General features: G+C 41.0%; 1 protein-coding gene across 1 annotated transcript in view; it reads left to right on the forward strand.

Annotated features, from left to right (window-relative positions):
• LAMA3 (laminin subunit alpha 3) overlaps nt 1-18,598 on the forward strand; it is a 256,618-nt gene that overhangs the window by 89,973 nt on the left and 148,047 nt on the right. Inside the window, 1 exon segment of the mRNA XM_033087622.1 lies at nt 1,518-1,652. Coding sequence (XP_032943513.1) covers nt 1,518-1,652 — 135 coding nt within the window.

Genomic DNA, 18,598 nt, shown 5'->3' on the forward strand with positions numbered 1-18,598 from the left:
TCGAATTATCTATTATTTTAACCCTTGCAGAAAACCTTTCTAAAATGCGTGATACCTCCCTTCCTTCATAAGTAGGGTGAACCCAGTCAAATCTTTGACTCTTTCAGGATATTCATTAAGGGACCATGTTGCAGATTTAGACGTGAATGTTCTTGATAGACATTAGATGTTTTAAATATGAGATTGATTTTGAATATGTATACTTATCTAGGCCATACCTTAAATGTGGCTTTTAAAATCAGTTATCAGTTTGTATTCTTAGTATAATAGAAAGAGCATGGACTTTAGAATCAGACAGACCTGGGTTCAAATTGTGACTCTGCTTTTCTGGCTGTGTGACCTTGGGTAAGTTAATTAACCTTTCTGAGCATCTTTTCCATTAACTTTAAAATTCTTACCTACCTTCCAGGGCTCCTGCTTGACTTTGTTTTTTATTCATTCATAATGAAGTCAGACAAGAGCCCTGTCTGTTTGAGAAATGTTTATTTTTTTGAGAAATACTATACGATGGCACTGGGGGCCCTGAATTATGTGTTTCACTCATCTATTGCTGTGCAGTAAATCACCCCAAAACTTAGTGGCTTAAAACAACAAGGGTTATTTCTCACAATTGTGTGGGTTAGCTGTGCAGTCTTTCTGCTGGACTTGTTGGAGGGTACGTGGGGACAGCTGGACATCTCTCTCCATGTGGTCTTTCATCCTCAAAGAGGCCAGACTGGGTGCCTCACGTGGTGGTGTTAGGGTTCCCAGAAGGTGAAAGTGGGAACCAAAAAGCCTATTTGTGACCTGGGTTCAGAAATCCCACACTAGCACTGTCACCTCATTCTGTTGGTTAAAGCAAGTCACGATTTCAGTAATGAAAGTGCTATGAAAGACAAATACAGCTAAGATAGAGAATAGGAGAGGAGCGGGGAGCCCATTTGCACAAGTTGGTTGGGGAAGACCTTCCTAGGAGTTGACGTTGGACTGAGACCTGAAGGACGAGGAGAACCAGGGGAGGGGCATTACAGGCAAAGGGAAGGGACAGAGCAAAGGTCCTGAGGTAGCAAAGCACTTGTTTGCGGCTTGGAAGCAGCCTGACTGATGGGAAGGCCTCCTGCCTGGAGGATTAAGTGAGGCAATCTGAGTGAAGCCCCTAAAAGCCACAGCTGGCACATAGTAGGGCTACATTTATGTTTGTTTCTTTTCTGGTAAAACCTGGAAGGTAGAATGAAACATATGTTTCATTCAAGATTGTCATTAGACAGAAATCTGTTAAATTGAAGTTTTACTGTGCAAGGCTCAGATTTGGAAAAAAATAAAGTGTTTCCACAAGGGTAGGTGTTAAAAGATTGTAGCTCTTTTGCAAATGAATCCCCACTCTGGATGATTCTTGGTGGCGTCTCTGACCTTTCCTGAACCCTTGTTTTATTTCTCTTTGAGATGTGGTCTTCATGCTTTGGAAACCTGGGGGTAAGGAGAGACTGACAAAGGGATGGAGGAGGGGAACGCCTCTGAAAGACCCTTCTCCTTCACAGGATGTGACTGTAACTTGGAAGGAGTGCTCCCCGAAATATGTGATGCCCATGGAAGGTGCCTGTGCCGTCCTGGGGTTGAGGGCCCTCGGTGTGATGCCTGCCGCTCAGGTTTCTACTCCTTCCCTATTTGCCAAGGTAAGTGGGCAACACATTGCACTGTGATCGTTCATCCCCCAAGATAAATTTCCTCCTGAGGAAATGAAGAGGTTCTTTCTGGCGGAGCTGTGTGGCCTACAGTTCAATAAACGATCCCCTGGTTTATATATGTGTGTTACATGGGCCATGTGTCCTCTTACATTTGCCATGTCACCTCCCTTCTTTTGTTTTTCAAACCACCTTGCCTCCTCCCTGGTGATCAAGCACAGCGGCTTTGGAGTCAGGTGACAAGGTGCAAATCTTGGCTCTGGAGAGAAGGTGGTACCCAAGCAGTATTTAGGAACTTGCCAGGCAGACAAGGAGAGGAGGCAGGGCATTCCAGGGAGAGGAACAGCATGCACAAACCACAAACTCCTCCCTCCCCACTGTTCTGTGTGCTAGTATCCCATCCTAAGGAGCACGGCAGGCAGGAGGAAGAGGTGTCTGGCCTGGTCCATAGTGCATAATAGGTGCGTGGTAAATGGGAAGGGTGAATGAGCACATGAATGGATGGATTTGCCCAAATTCTTTTCTGCTTCCTCTCCACTCCCTACCATTATTCTTCTTCCAGTGGCTGATGTAGGGAAAGAGAGGGGAAAGAAGAAGAGAAAGTTATCAGTCGGGGCTCAGGGCAGGAGCTAAACACCACTGCAGGTATTATAAACAGACAGGGACTTGATATAGGTAATTAGGTGCTAACCCGAGTTGTTAAGGGCTCCCAATAGAATGGCTGAGTATTAAGCCCAGACTGCTGTAGTGCAGCTCGAGGATAGAAGAACTGCAGTCCTGCTGCCTCCATGGCCATCTCTTGGCACCCAGGAAGCCATACAGGGCACAGCTGCAGAAACTCTCAACAAGCCACAGGAAGGCACTTCTTATTTGCCAACCCAGTTGGCATCCAGGCATCCAGTACCCCACTTCAGAAGGCTCTGGGAAGTGCTGTTTCTAGCTTTCCAGCCTCTGTTTAAGGTTAGAATTGCTTTGAGCCATCTTTCCTGCAAGGTAAGTGACATAAGGAACTGTGCATATGGGACGGAAGCAGGAAAAACCTATATGGGAGCTGGTGGACAAAGTGGCAAAGAGCAAGTTTCGCACTGGCTACCAACGTGGGCAACTTACTTAACAATTCTGTTCCTCAGTAATGTGCTGTGCAGGTTACATATGTTCTGACATGTAAAGCTCCGATACCCTGGAAGCACTCACTTGTATGGCAGCTGTTATGCCTTCTGCCCCATTTTGCCCTCTGCATCATTTTAAGAACCTGCAGCCCCAATAGTGTTTCATCTCCCTGTTTGTATAGATGTCCGTGTGTCATATCCCAAGCCCCTCCTTTTCCTCCTGCCCTCTGGCATGCCCTGTTCATGGACCTCTATCCTTTATCTCCACTTCTCAGCCTTTGCCCCTCTGGGACCTCAGAAGCTCTTGGCAGTCACTGCCCAGAGATTTGGTCACCTGGCAGGTGGGAAGGTAAGGAAAGGAAGGGGGTATCTTTTCTTTCTCTGCCTTGGCTTCAACCAGAGAAATTTAGTATTAGAAGTTGGAAAGCCCAAGGCGTTTTCCATGGAAACATCAGCACATGTGTTGCTAATTTTTGAACCGTGTGAATCACACTAGAGGTGGATCTTGTGCCAAATGGGCTTTGTGGTCTGGGGTGATAACCTCGTCTTTGTATATCACATTGTCTCTGTGGGAAGATCTCCCAAATAATGAAGTGTTGGAGTACAAGCTGAGGATGCCTACGTTTATATTTTAAGTTGGAGACACTGAGTGTCTCATTGACAACATGAAGAACTAGCAGAAGGGAGGTGGGACAGAGGCCTTACAGTTCAGATGTCCACTAGAGTCCAAGCTTAGAGGAGCTAATACTGAGAGTAGGCAAGATTACATGTAGTGAAGATGAGGTCTATGCAACAAAAACAGGAGGAGAAGCGTTGGGTCAGCCAAGTTATTTATCTCATTCTGCTCCACCAAATATTAAACAGGGTCTATTACAGGTAAGCATTATCTAGGCACCTTTTGTTTTTTTGGACACTCCCTCAATTATATCTTAACTATAAGCTTTTTAGGGGCAAGGAGCAGACAAGAGTATCTCATGTTAATTTTCTACTTAACCTACTGACAATCATGTTAGTTTTACTTTAGCTGCCATCTTTTTAGCAAAAGCAAACTATCCTCGGGGATCAGTATCTCAAAGGTTTTCCTTTTTTCCTCCTCTGTACTAGCCACAACTACAGAATTATTCTGGTAGAATAAATTAAAAATATTTTAACCTAGTCATTCACTTGGGCAAGGTTGTCAGATTGTGCCTTTGTGTTTACGGATTCAAAGGTAAAGAGTAATACAACATTTTAAGAATGCCCTTTTCCACATTTCTTCACTAGTAGAACAAATCATTTTAAGGCAGGTAGAAAATGCAAAGGTGTATTCAGAATAAAATAGAAGGTAAGTGAGACTTCCAGAACAACTGAGTAAGGAGCTCAGTAAACCCTCTCTCCAGCAAAATAAAACTTTACTTGGTGAAAAATTTTAAAAACTCATTTAAAGTCTCTAGAAATTGTCCTAAGAGCACACAGCAAATGAAGAAACATTTATTTCAGAAAAATCTCAATTTCTGTAAGAACAATGAATCTATGAAGTATGACAATTAAGTTTGCAAACTCATCCTAGAAAAAGTACTACACACCTCATTGCTGAATATCACCATGGTCACCTTCAAAGAACTCCCCTTGGGAAGCTATGCACCAACGCCAGCACCTAGTCCACCCTTCAAAGCAATTTTGGAACTCTTTTTCTGGAATGGCCATCAGAGCTGTCATTGTATTACCCTTGATGTCCTGAATGTCATCAAAATATCTTCTTTTCAATATTTCCTTCACCTTTGGGTAAAGAAAGGAGTCATTTGGGGCCAGATCAGGGGAGTAGGGAGGGTTTTTCAACAAAGTTATTTGTTCATTGGCTAAAAACTCCCTCGCAGACAGTGCCGTGTGCGCTGGTGCACGGTTGTGATGCAAGAGCCACGAATTGTTGGCGAAAAGTTCAGGTCGTCTAACTTTTCACACAGCCTTTTCAGCACTTCGAACTAGTAAACTTGGTTAACTGTTTGTCCAGTTGGTACAAATTCATAATGAAGAATCCCTCTGATATCAAAAAAGGTTAGCAACATTGTGGCAACAAAGTTCGCGAACTTATGATATTAGCGCTCCATTATCCCCACCCTCAACTCTCTACCCTGGGCAGGTACATCCAAGAAGACGGCGGTTCATTCTCTTCCAAACTCCCAGTCTGAGGCTACGGAGTCACTTCAGGAGGGGTAGGCTGCTGGCATTTCTAACTGCTCCTGCCCTTTGCTGCAGAAGTCTGTTCCAGGCAGACTCAGCAGAGGGGACCAGGTCTCTCTTTTCCCACCCAGCTCCCATTCGTATGGTGGAGACTCTACACCAAACGCTGCAGGCTGAGTATACTGGGGCCCCGATCACTCCACCCCAACTGGCCCATAGAGTGGTGGTTCCAAGCTAGTGTAGGCGAGCTGAGAAGACCACTGTCTCCCCCAGTGGTTCGTTGTAGGGCAGAGAGTCATTTCAATAAAAGTAGATCCTCATCTTCACCTCTGGTGGCACAGTGGTTCTGCAGAGCCAGGAGGAAACGTGGGTCATAATGATAAAGAGTTCTGAAGCTTTGTCTGAGGGGACTGGCTGTTTAAACAGAGTAGAGAACTCCATACCTAAAGGTATTGTGGGAAAACAATGTGGATCTTGGTGTATAACACTTAAAAGGAGGCTGGTAACTCTGACACAAGCAAAACTGCAGAGCAGCCAGCAGATTAATAGAATCAGAGAGCGTGCAGCCAAAAAGAGCCTATGTGGTATCACAGATAAATGTGGAGGTAAAAGAAGTTGTATTCATGCACTAGGCTGTACCCCCTCAGGCGAAATCTGAGCAAGATATGGGGCAGACTCAAAAACACCCCAAGCTGCTCATAAATCCATCAACAGGGTGGAAGCCTCATTAGCACAGGAGGTTTAAGCACAACCTCTAACAGGCTGTTCTGACACAGGGCAACTCCTAGTGAATCAAGCTTAAAAATAATATCATAGCTATCCCTGCCCTTCTAGAACTGTATGATGCCCTCTCAGCAGAGATTACAGAGGCAAATCTAAACTAGTCATTTCTGGCTGAACCTATGGGGGAAAATGTAAACTCCCCAAACTTTGATAGCATCCTACAAGCCACACATATATCCAGTGGGAAAGGGTAAAAATATGACTGGCTAAGGAAGTTTAAGCACCACCTTCAACCAATAAATTACTTGTACTGACCCAGGAGTGACCCTGAGGTAGCCAGGCCAGAAGACAAAAACAGGGGGAAAATCTGAGTAGGAACATCAGAGACTGAACATTGCAGGTGAAACAGACTTTGCAGAATTAGTTCAGCCAAGTCATTAAACAGATAACCAACCAACTGAATGATAACAACAAGCCTGGTGGTGGTGGGTCAGCCAGAGTTGCTACAATACAATACATAAAATGTCCAGTTTCTTTTAAAAAAAAAAAGAGATGTGCAAAGAAACGGGGAAGTATGATCCATACAGAAAAAAAGCAGGCAATAGAAACTGCTTTTGAATAGGCTCAGATGGTGGACTTAGCAGACCAAAACAGTTATTATAAATGTGCAAAGAACTAAAGAAAACCATGTTTAATTAATTAAAGGAAGATATCATGACTCTCATCAAATAGAGAATATCGGTGAAAAGATAGAAATTATTTTAAAAAGCTAAATGAAAATTCTGTAGTTGAAAAGTATAATTGGAATGAAAAATTCACTAGAGGGATTCCAGAGTAGATTTGAGCTGGCGGAAGAATCAGCAAACTTGATGACAGGTTATTAGAGATTATTCAGTCTGAAAAACAGAGAGAACAAGAAGGAAGACAAATGAACAGAACCTCAGAGAAATATGGGACACCATTAAGTGCACTGACATATGTTCTGGGAACATCAGAAAATAATGAGAGAGAGAAAGGGCCAGAAAAAAATCGTCAAAGAAATAATGGCAGAAAACTCCCCAAATCTGATGAATAACAGCCTATACACCTAAGAACCTCAATAAACTCCAAGCAAGATAAATACCAAGAGATCCACACTCAGACACATCATAGTTTAAATGTTGAAAGACAAAGACAAAGAGAAAATCTTGAGAGCAGCAAAAGAAAAATGAGTCACCACATACAAGGGAACCTCAGATAGAATATTAACTGACTTCTCATCTGAAACAATGGAGGCTTAGAAGTCAGTGGCAACACATATTCTAAGAACAGAAGTAAAAATTATTAACCAAAAATCTTATACTCTTCAAAATTATCTTTCAAAATCAAGGCATTCTCTTATTAACAAAAACTGAGAGAAATGCAGCTAGCAGACCTGCCTTACAAGAAATATTAAAGGAGGTTCTTCAGGCCAAAAACAATCGACCCCAGAGAGTAATTGGAATCCACATGCAAAAATAAAGAGTGTTGGTGAAAGTAATTATGGAGGTGTATTAGTCAGCTTGGGATACTGTAATAAGATACCACAGTCTTGGTGACTTAAACAACAGGCATTTATTTTCTCACAGTTCTGGAGGCTAGAAATCCACAATCAAGGTGCCAGAAGCTTTAATTTCTGGTGGTACTCTCTTCCTAGCTACAGATGGCTATCTTTCCCCTGTATCCTCACATGACCTTTCCTCTGTGCATGTGGAGAGAGGGAGAGATATCTGGTGTCTCATCCTTTTCTTATAAGGACACCTGTCCTGTAGGATTAGGGCCCCATTCGTATGTTCTCATTTAAGCTTATAATTACCTCCTTAAAGACCCTATTTCCAAATACATTCTCCTTGGAGGTAAAGCTTTAACCTTCTCTTCCTGTTTTTTGGGGAACATATTCAGTCCATAATAGTAAGTAATTAAAAAGACAGTAGAATTGCAAATTTTTATCCTTTCTTGTCTTTATTTATTTTAAAAGAAATTGTACAAGACTGTATACATACATGCATACCGTGTTTCCCCGAAAATAAGACCTAGACAGACCATCAGCTCTAATGTGTCTTTTGGAGCAAAAATTAATATAAGGCCCAGTATTATATTATATTATATTACTGGGTCTTATATTAAAATAAGATCCAGTCTTATATTATGTAAGACCGGGTCTTATATTAAAATAAAATCAGTTTTTATATTAATTTTTGCTCCAATAGACGCATTAGAGCTGATGGTCCAGGTAGGTCTTATTTTCAGGGAAACACAGTATATGTTGTTATGCCTATAACATACAGAAATGTAATATATTTCACAATGATAGCACAAAGAAGCTGGGTGGGTGAGAACAAAGCTGTACTGGAGTAAGGACATGACAGGAAATCCACAGGAAGTAATAAAGAGAACCAGGAAGGATAAATGAGAATGTTTAGTAAGACACTCTATAAATATATACTTGCTCTCTTTTCTTCTATCAGTTTTTTTTAAAGACATAGGTTATATAAATTACCAATTATAACAATATATTGTTGGGTTTTAAGCTATATAGACATAATATGTATAACAATAATAGCACAAAAAATGGGGACGGGATTGGAGCTATATAGGAGTAAGTTTTCTGTACGTCACTGGAACTAAGTTAATATAAATCTGAAATACATTCTGATTAGATGTATTTTGTAAGCTCCAGAGCAACCACTAAGATGATGACTCAAAAATTAATTGAAAAGTCATTAAAGGAAGTAAAGTGCAACACTAGAAAATATCCATTTAATTAAAAGAAGGCAATAAAGGAGGAATAGAGGAACAAAAACACATGAAACATAGAAAACAAAATGCAAAATGGCAGAGGTAAATCTAACCATATTAATAAATGTTAATGGAGTCTACCTCATACCATATACAATATTAAGCCAAAGTGAATTAAAAAACCTAAATGTAGGAGCTAAAACTATTAAACAACTAGAAGGACACATAGATATCTGAGGTCTGACAATTATGTTCGCAGACTTGCCACCATGGACTTACATTGGCAACACTGTACAAATAGCTCATTAAGGTTTCATAACCTTGATATATCAGTGTCTCACAGCTGTGTGTCTGTCGACGTTTGGCAGTGTCTTGCTGAGTGACGTTCATTATTGTTTTGGGGTGTTTTTGAGTGCTGTCGCAAGAATATCTGAGCTTAAATTAGAGCAATGAACAAACGTTAAATTTCTTGTTAAACTTGGCAAGCATGGAAATAAAATAAGAGACATGTTAGTCCAAGTTTATGGAGATAATGCCATGAAGAAAACAGCAGTGTACAAACGGATTAAACATTTTTCTGAGAGGAGAAAACACGTCACTGATGAAGAGAGGTCAGGGCGGCCACTAATGAGCAGAACTGAAGAAAATGTTGCAAAAATTCATCGAATTGTGCATCTAAATCATTGGCTGACTGTGAGAAGCATAGCAGACTAAGTAAACATCAATAGAGAAACAGTTAGGAAAATCTTAACTGAAAATATCGGCATGAGAAAGGTGTCTACAAAAATGGTCCCGAAGGAGCTCACTGATGAACAAAAGCAAAGGAGAGTTGAAGGTTGCCAAGACCTTTTGGAGAGGCAAGACGATGTTTTGGGCCATGTTATCACTGGTGATGAAACGCGGGTGTACCAATACGACCCTGAAACAAAAAAAAAGCGTCAAGATGCGCAATGGAAGTCAGCCAATTCTTCGCAACCAAAAATGTTCTGTCAGTCCAAATCAAGAGTCAAAACGATGTTGCTAACCGTTTTTTATATCAGAGGGATTATTCATTATGAAATTGTACCAATTGGACAACCAGTTAACCACGTTTACTATTTGGAAATGCTGAAAAAGCTGCGTGAAAAAGTTAGACGAAAATGACCTGAACTTTTTGCCAACAATTCATGGCTCTTGCATCACGACAATGCACCAGTTCACACAGCGCTGTCTATGAGGGAGTTTTAGCCAGTAAACAAATAACTGTATTGGGACACGCTTTTTACTCACCTGATCTGGCCCCCAATGACTTCTTTCTTTATCCAAAGATAAAGGAAATATTGAAAGGAAGACATTTTGATGACGTTCAGGACATCAAGGGTAATACGATAACAGCTCTGATGGCCATTCCAGAAAAAGAGTTCCAAAATTGCTTTGAAGGGTCGACATTGGTGCATAGCTTCCCAAGGGGGCTACTTTGAAGGTGACCATAGTGATATTCAGCAATAAGGTATGTAGCACGTTTTCTAGGATGAATTCATGAACTTCATTGTCAGACCTGGTGTATACAATGGAATATTACTCAGTCATAAGAAAGATGAAATACTGCCATTTGCAACAACATGGATGGATCTTGAGATTATCATGCTAAGTGAAATAAGTTAGAAAAAGTCAAGAGCCATATGAGTTCACTTATATGTGGAATATAAAACTGAAAGCAGCAAACCAACAAGACAAACAAACAAACAAAAATAGACAACAGTTTAGTGGTTACCAGAGAGTAAAAGTGGAGGGGGGAAGGAAGAAGAGAGTAAACAGAGTCAAATATATAGTGATGGAAGGAGAACTGACGCTGGGTGGTGAACACACAATGCAATATATAGATAGATGATGTATTATAGAATTGTACACTTGAAATGTATATAATTTTACTAGACAATGTCATCCCAATACATTTAATACAAATTTAAAAATAAATGAAATAAATTTAAAAATTTAAAAATAAAAATAAACAGAGAATTTGAATACAAATTTTTCAAAAGAAGATATATTATGCAAATGACCAATACGCATGTGAAAAGATGCTCAACATCATTAGTTTACGAGGTAAATACAAATTGAAACCATAATGAAATACCATTTCATATCCACTAGAAAGGCAGAAAATAACAAGTCTTGGCAGGGAAGTGAAGAAATTGGAATCCTCATACACTATTAGTGGGAATGCAAAATGGTACAGTCATTTGGAAACAGTTTTACTTTTTCTCAACAAGTTAAACAGAGCAACCATATAACCCAGAAAATCCACTCCTAGATATAAATGAAAATATACATCCACACAATAACTTGTGTACAAATATCCATAGCAGTATTAGTCAAATAGCCAAAAATGTCATAAAATGTCATATATTCATACTATGAAATATTATTTGCCCCCCACAAAAAACACCCAAAAAGCAATGAAAGTCTGATATGTGCTACAACATGGATGAACCTTGAAAAAATTATGCTAAGTGAAAGAAGCTGGTCACAAAGGACCACGTATTCGTATGAAATGTCAACAATAGGCAAATTCATGGAGACATAAAGTAGATTAATGGTGCTTAGGGCTGGGGGTGGGGTGGGGCATGGCAGAGATGAGCAATAGGTATTTACTAATGAGGAGGGACAAAACTGTTCTAAAATTAAATTATGCTGGTGGTTGCACAACACTGAATATGTTAAAAACATCGAAGTGTATGTTAAACGGATGAATTGTATGGTATATGAATTATGTGTCAATAAACCTGTTTGTTTTTTTCCTAACATAACACAGAATGAAGGGAAAATTCGACACATTAGAGCAGAGTATTTCCTCTCCGGACACACATCAATCTTATCTCTCCATTAATTGACTCCCATTTCTCCTGGTATCTTTTACAACAGTGATAAAACAATATGCATTCGAATTTTACACTTAGAAGTAATTGAAATTAGTTGTTTTACAGCAACTGTTCTGAGACCCAGGAGAGTAAGTAAAAGCTATATAGTTGCAGAGTGATGAGCAGTGCGCCTATTTCTTGACTCCCAGGCTAGATTACCACAGGAATTATATTCTCTTCCTTAAACACCTTCAGCACCTAGAGGTCCCAGGACATCAAAAAACATGAGGACTTGACCTCCAACACAGAGTTTTACAAACTGCAGGTCACTGTCCTTTATTGGATGGAGAAATAAATTCAGTGGGTATAGACCAGCATTAGAGTGAAATAGAATAAACTAGAAATTATTAGAAGGCAGCGAAAACAGTAATGGAAAGCAATGTTTTGTGAAGTTCTTGTTCGTTGTTACCTATGAGTATGTTTTAAGTATATCTGTCTATTTCTATATCTATATCTATTTATCAAGGTGTGTCTATATATCTATCAAAGTGTGTGTGTGTGTGTGTGTGTGTGTGTGTGTGTGTGTGTGTGTCTCTGTGTGTTGGGTTGCAGTGCAAAATGTATCTTAGTGTGGACATGGTTAAAAAAGTTTAAAATCTGCTGTGTTAAATGATCCTGGAGGATTTTGTCTGTGATTTTGTGTATTTTGTCACTTTTGTTTTATGCTGCTCCTTCGCCTTTTGGCTTCACACTTTCAAATAGTTACAGCCTGGAGTAGTGAAGCATTTGGGGGATTTTAGTATCTCTTTCACCGAGAAACTGAAAGTTGCAGCAGTAACCTGAGAAGCTCCAATCCATCTGAAGATATTCCTATGTCAGAGCACACTGGGTAATTCCTTCCCAACCCTGTTCAAGGAGCAAGAAACCCTCTGTCGTAGCTTTTACACGTTATCTACAAGGCAGGAGCGAGGACCAAAGACAGAAGCATAAGGAACTAGTGTAAGACCTTGTTTTATCTTTAGTCCACAATCTTATCTTTAGTCTTCCGCCTTCAAGTTAGCAAGAAGGAGGGAGTGACTACATGTCAATGTGCTGTCACCTTTACACCCCTGACTCAAGAGCATGGGGACTCCAGTCTGACCTTAGGACGAAGCTACCTAGAAATATAAGCGGCAGACACAGTTACCTTTTTAAAATGTTTGAATTTGATAAATAGATTGAGCTTGGGGTCTCTTGTGGGGAAACAATAACAAGATGATTAGGATTTTGCAAATGTCTGCGATAACCTACACTTTTATTGGAGTCATTCAAATGAGAATCATCTCAGGTTCTTGATATGAATATCAAGAAAACTTTGCTTGCATTTAGAAGCAAATACAAGGGAAATATTTTAAAAATCACCCATGTCAGTCACTCCTTTTTTTGGCGGGGGGAGCGGGGGAAGTTCAATTACTTTTTTTTATGTTTATTGAGGTGACAATTGATAGTACAGTTACATAGGTTTCAGGTGTAAATTCTGTAATCCATCATCTATATAACATTGTGTGTTCATCACCCAGAGTCAGTTCTCCTTCCATCACCATATATTTGATCCCTTTTACCCTGTTAAAAATGTTTAAATTGAAGTATTGACTCTAAACTATGACTGATGCAAAATTCCAAGGCCACGTTACCATATGCAGATTTTCAAAGGAAATGCCTGGAGACCTGTTACATAGACTCTAGCCTCTCACACTGAAAGGAATGTAAAAAGGTTAGGAGAGTGGAGGAGAGAGACTGTGGGCGGGTGGACACCTCTGGAGAACACTGTGCTGTAAACCTCTACTCAAGAGGGTGGTGTGTGCTTACTCATCACCCCAGACCTGATGAAGGGCCTTTCATAGGATGCCTCAAGTGGGGCAGAGATGCCTGGGCCAGACTTTGGTTTTGGAAATCCATAGGCTGAGAACTAGATGACTCTTGCTTGGTGTCAGAGCAGACGGAGTACTGCTGCATTGGAAACAGCCCGGGGTATGGGTATTTCCATGGCCATACGTGGGAGAGCCAGCGTGGGGTGTCTTGGATTCTGTCCACCTAGAGGCAACAGGAGACCTCACCCACTGAAGCTGACATTTCTGTCCAGATGTCTGTTCTAAAAGATAGTGTGTTGATAGAAAATGTGAGGTTCAGTAAGGCCAACAGATCAGGAGATAATTGCCATTGAAAAATAGTTTGTTACTCACAGATTCCAAGAGGTATGCCATGGGGGGGGGACGGGAGGGGGGAAATACCAGGGTTGGTCGGGGCACAGGGAGAGAGAGGAACTGTGGGCAGGAGCCTTTATTGTGCTTTCTGCAGGAAGGAATGGATGAGGCAGGGTGAACACGCTTAAGATTGGCTAGTGGGAATAGTTTCAGCAGGTTCTGGGGTATAGGGGTTGTGTCTATTTGTTTATTTGTTTGGAGTAATTAGGGCAGAGAGGCAGAGGCCTGGAGTGTGAGAGCCAATAGAGGAGTTGGTTGGGGTGTGGGCTCTGCACTGCTGGGTTTTCATTGGAAAAGTGCAGTCCCTGGGCTCTCCAGGAATTGGCTGACCCTGAGAGAGGTGGTCCTCCAAGATCAGCAAGGCCTCAAGATATCAAAGCATCAGAATACAGAAAATAAAAGACATGGTTAATGTATTGCCCAGGGGCTAAGGAAATTGTGGGCTGAAGAAAGAGTCACAAACAACAGGAATCCAGAAGCACCCATCACTTGGAGGCATGGCAATGGCAGGAGGGAGCTGCCCAGTAGAGAACCACCAGGAGGCCCTAGACAGCACCTTGGAAGAAGTCAGTTTCAGATGTCTTCAGGGCTGGGGAAGTATAACAATGCTTTCCCCTTATCTCTTTTTCCCCACCTCTACCCAAACTTCTCAGATGTGAAATTGAAACCAACAATGTAGAAAGAATGCCCAGCTCCTCAATATCACCGCCACCACCACCACCACCACCTTTTCCCTCTGTAGGCTTTTGTCCTGAGTCAGGTCAGAGCTGGAGGAGGGAAGATTTGAGCTTAAACTGGATTTCAACTTAAGGATTGCCCACTTACCTAAGTATGTTAAAAAGCCCTATAATTTACTAGAATTTTCATCTAGCTGCAGCGGGACAATCACCCACACTGAATAAGGTTGAAAGGGCCATGGGATTTAGTTTACAGCAAGAGTTATACTTGTTCAATGCACTAGTTGTACAACACTCAGTTGCATCTCCATGTGGCTTAATTTACCATGGTTTCCTTAAAGGGACACCATGATTCTGATATGTTTCTAGAAACTGCATTTATTTTTAATGCTATACCTATTTAAACACAGATTTATATAATAAACTCAAACCTCTGATGATTTTTTTCCTCCTAAAAAAAAAAATCACTGAACTGCAGAAAAGTACTATTTCACCTAGCTAGGATTAGGCTATCTGGATCATGGATATGGAGCAAAAGTGAGAATCAAGCAGTAAGATTCCCCAATCCTCTATTGCCTCTGCAAGGACAAAAGGCACACCCAATAAGATGTGCACTAAAATCCATGTATTTCACTACTAAAAGAATCCCATAGGCCCTCAGCCTATTCTTTTTTTTTTAAATAATCATATTAAGTTTAATTATTTGTTTTCCACGCCAAACCCATGGCGAATTAGAAACATGAAATCAGAGGGAGGGGAAATTGTTAAGGAAAGACACTAACAGTAAGGGAGGAAACAGAATAACAGACATGAAATTTAAATCTATAGCAATCTGAGGCCAATTTAATGGAGAATGAATAATCCTGTCCAATTCAGGAAGGTACTGACAGTATTACTATTAGAATAAGTAGATGAGCACTGTAATGGTGGCCCTGGATCATAAGGACATAGTTAAATTATGTCTAAATATGCGTTTCAGATTGAAGGATGGTATATAATACATTTTAGTAAGAGTACTATTTAGAAGGAGACCTGACTCTGGGTGGTGAACACACAATGCAATATATAGATGATGTATTATGGAATTGTACACTTGAAAACTATATAATTTTACTAACCAATGTCACCCCAATAAATTTAATTTAAAAAAGTACTTTTAAGATGAGAACATTTTAGTGATTAAAGAGTCAGTTACGAGTGTATAGTTTCATATGACAGAAAACTTGACCTAAAGTAGTTTAAGGCAAAAAGAGTTTGTTGGATGTAATTGAACAGTCCAGGCATATTTGTTTTCAGGAAGAAATTGACCCAGAGGCTCGGAAGCTGGTGGCCAGGTCTGTTTTTTCCATCTTTTAACTATGCTATCTTGTACTATATTGGCTTCATTCTTAGGCCTCAAGTCATGGTAGGAAGGTAACCAACAGCTCTTATGCATACATTGCTGTGGACTGAATTGTGCCCCCTCAGATTCATATATTGAAGCCATAACCCCCAAATGTGAGTGTATGAGGTCTGTTAATTAAGTTCACCAACTTGCCATGGTGCGCTTACACTGGCAGCACTGTACAAGCAGCTCAGTAAGGTTTCATAACCTTGGTGTATCCGTGTCTCACAGCTGTGTTCATGTCAACATGTGGCAGTGTCTTGCTGAGTGGTGTTCATTATTGTTGTTGCGTGTTTTTGTGTGCCATTGGAGAATGTCTGAGCTTGAATTAGAGCAATGAACAAACATTACATTTCTTGTTAAACTTGGCAAGAGTGGAAGTGAAGTCAGGGAGATGTTAGTCCAAGTTTATGGGGATAATGCCATGAAGAAAACGGCAGTGTACAAATGGATTAAACATTTTTCTGAGAGGAGAGAACATGACACTGATAAGGAAAGGTGAGGGCAGCCAGTAACGAGTAGAACTGACAAAAACATTGCAAAAATTCATTGAATTGTGTGTCCAAATCGTCAGCTGACTGTGAGAATCATAGCAGACCAAGTAAACATCGATAGAGAAACAGGAAAATCTTAACTGAAAATCTTGGCATGAGAAATGGCAAAAATGGTCCTGAAGGAGCTGACTAATGAACAAAAGCAAAGGAGAGCCGAAGTTTGCCAAGAACTTTTGGAGAGGCAAGACGATGTTTTGGGCCGTGTTATCCCTGGTGATGAAATATGGGTGTACCAATAAGACCCTGAAACAAAGCATCAAAGTGTACAATTGAAGTCAGCAAATTCTCCACAACCAAAAATGTTCCGTCAGTCTAAATCAAGAGTCAAAACGATGTTGCTAAACTTTTTGGAAATCAGAGGGATTATTCATTATGAATTTGTACCAACTGGACAAACAGTTAACCACGTTTACTATTTGGAAGTGCTAAAATGCTGCATGAAAAAGTTAGATGAAAACAGCCTTAACTTTTTGCCAACAATTCATGGCTCTTGCCTCACGACAATGCACTAGCTCACATGGCACTGTCTGTGAGGGAGTTTTTAGCCAGTAAACAAATAATTGTATTGATACACCCTTCCTACTCACCTGATCTGGCCCCCAATGACTTCTTTTTTTTAATTTTATTGGAGAATATTGGGGAACAGTGTGTTTTTCCAGGACTCATCAGCTCCAAGTCAAGTTGTTGTCTTCAGTCTTCAGTCTAGTTGTGGAGGGCGCAGCTCACTGGCCCATGTAGGAATCAAACCGGCGACCTGGGTGTTATGAGCACTGCAATGTAACCCACTGAACCATCTGGCTGTCCCCCCCACCATGACTTCTTTCTTTATCTGAAGATAAAGGAAATAATAAAAGGAAGACATTTTGATGACATTCAGGACATCAAGGGTAATATGACAACAGCTCTGATGGCCATTCCAGCAGAATTCCAAAACTGCTTTGAAAGGTGGAGTAGGCGCTAGCATTGGTGCATAGCTTCCCGAGGGGAGTACTTTCAAGGTGACTACTGATATTCAGCAATGAAATATGTAGCACTTTTTCTAGGATGAGTTCACGAACTTAAATGTCAGACGTTGTATTTGGAGTAAAGAAGAAATTTAGATTAGATGAGGTGGTCAAACGGTGAAACAGTGATCCCATAGGATTAGCGTCCTTATAAGTGTCCTTATAAGAAGCTTTCATGCCCTCCCTCTTTTCTCTATCTCTATCTTTATCTCTATCTCCATCTCCATCTCTATCATCTCTATCTCTATCTCCCTACCACGTGAGGACACAGCAAAAGGCAGCTGTCTGCAAGCCAGGAAGGGAGTTCTCACCAGGAACTAAATCGGCTGACATCTTGATCTTGGACTTCTCAAACTCTACAACTGTGAGAAAATAAATGCCTGTCTTCGAACCTACCCAGTCTGTGGCATTTTATTATGGCAACCTGAGCAGACTAATACATTCATCCTTCTAGGTTCAAGTCTAGGGGAAAAGAGTACAGTATGTGCTCCTCCAGAGCAAGCGTGGCTTTGATTGGATCACATCCCCTTGGAGCCTACCCCCAGGCGCCATGGAATTCAGTGCTCTCACGGCCAAGTCTGACTCCCCGTGTCAGTGGATTTGGGAGTGGCGTCAATACTGTCTGAACAGCATCGACAGAGCCAGGGCAAGAGCAGTTCCCCCATGGCAAAATCAGGGTGCCATAAGCAAAAAAAGGGTGGCAAAACTATGTGTCAGAAAAATCCTCACAATCTGAAAAAACTTAGCTCCCCAAAGTGACCAATCCTATGAGAGATTAGGAAAACCTCTGGGATTTATCTATAGCACTTGTCTTCCTAAGAAAACGACACCTGGCATGAAAAGCTCTTGAATCAGCTACTATGCAGAAGAGAATGCAATATCCCCTATGTTAAATGATTGGGGTCAGGATTTTAAAAAGAAAGACTATCTTCTCATTTATATTTTCAGTAGAGTTTGTTTGGACCTCTTTTTCCGAAGATTTACCAAAGCCATTTGACCTAACCAGCCAGATGGTGGAACAAGGAAGCCTGAGGGGGAGAAGATGTGCTGACAGCCTCTACAGAGAGGGGCCTGAGGAAAAGCAGTAAGCAGTCTCTGGCTCCCCCAGTGAATGTGTGGTGTCAGCCTCTGCTGGATTCTGTCTGTGGTTTAAGTGGAGGGAAGGCTCACGCAGTGCGGCAGAGAGGGGGCAAGTATATTGGGTGCCCTATTTGCACTGCGCCCTTTTGTTTTCCACTGTTTCTCAGCCCCATCCAAAAGTGTGGATGAGGGAGAGAGAAAGAAAACATTGTTCAGGCTCTGGAATTCAAGCGAGGAAGCAGTTCACCTCAAGGCCTTTCTTAGTGGACCTTACCAGAACACATCCAGCCTCGAAGAAGCCCGCCACTGCCTTAGAGCTGTTTTCCAAGTTATGCAAGAAATGCACGGCCTTCCTCATTCCTAGTATGGTTAGAGGCATATCCTGCAGTTTGTTGTTCCAGATTTG

The sequence above is a fragment of the Rhinolophus ferrumequinum genome, chromosome 19, assembly GCF_004115265.2.
Source record: "Rhinolophus ferrumequinum isolate MPI-CBG mRhiFer1 chromosome 19, mRhiFer1_v1.p, whole genome shotgun sequence".
In the NCBI taxonomy this organism is placed as follows: Eukaryota; Metazoa; Chordata; class Mammalia; order Chiroptera; family Rhinolophidae; genus Rhinolophus; species Rhinolophus ferrumequinum.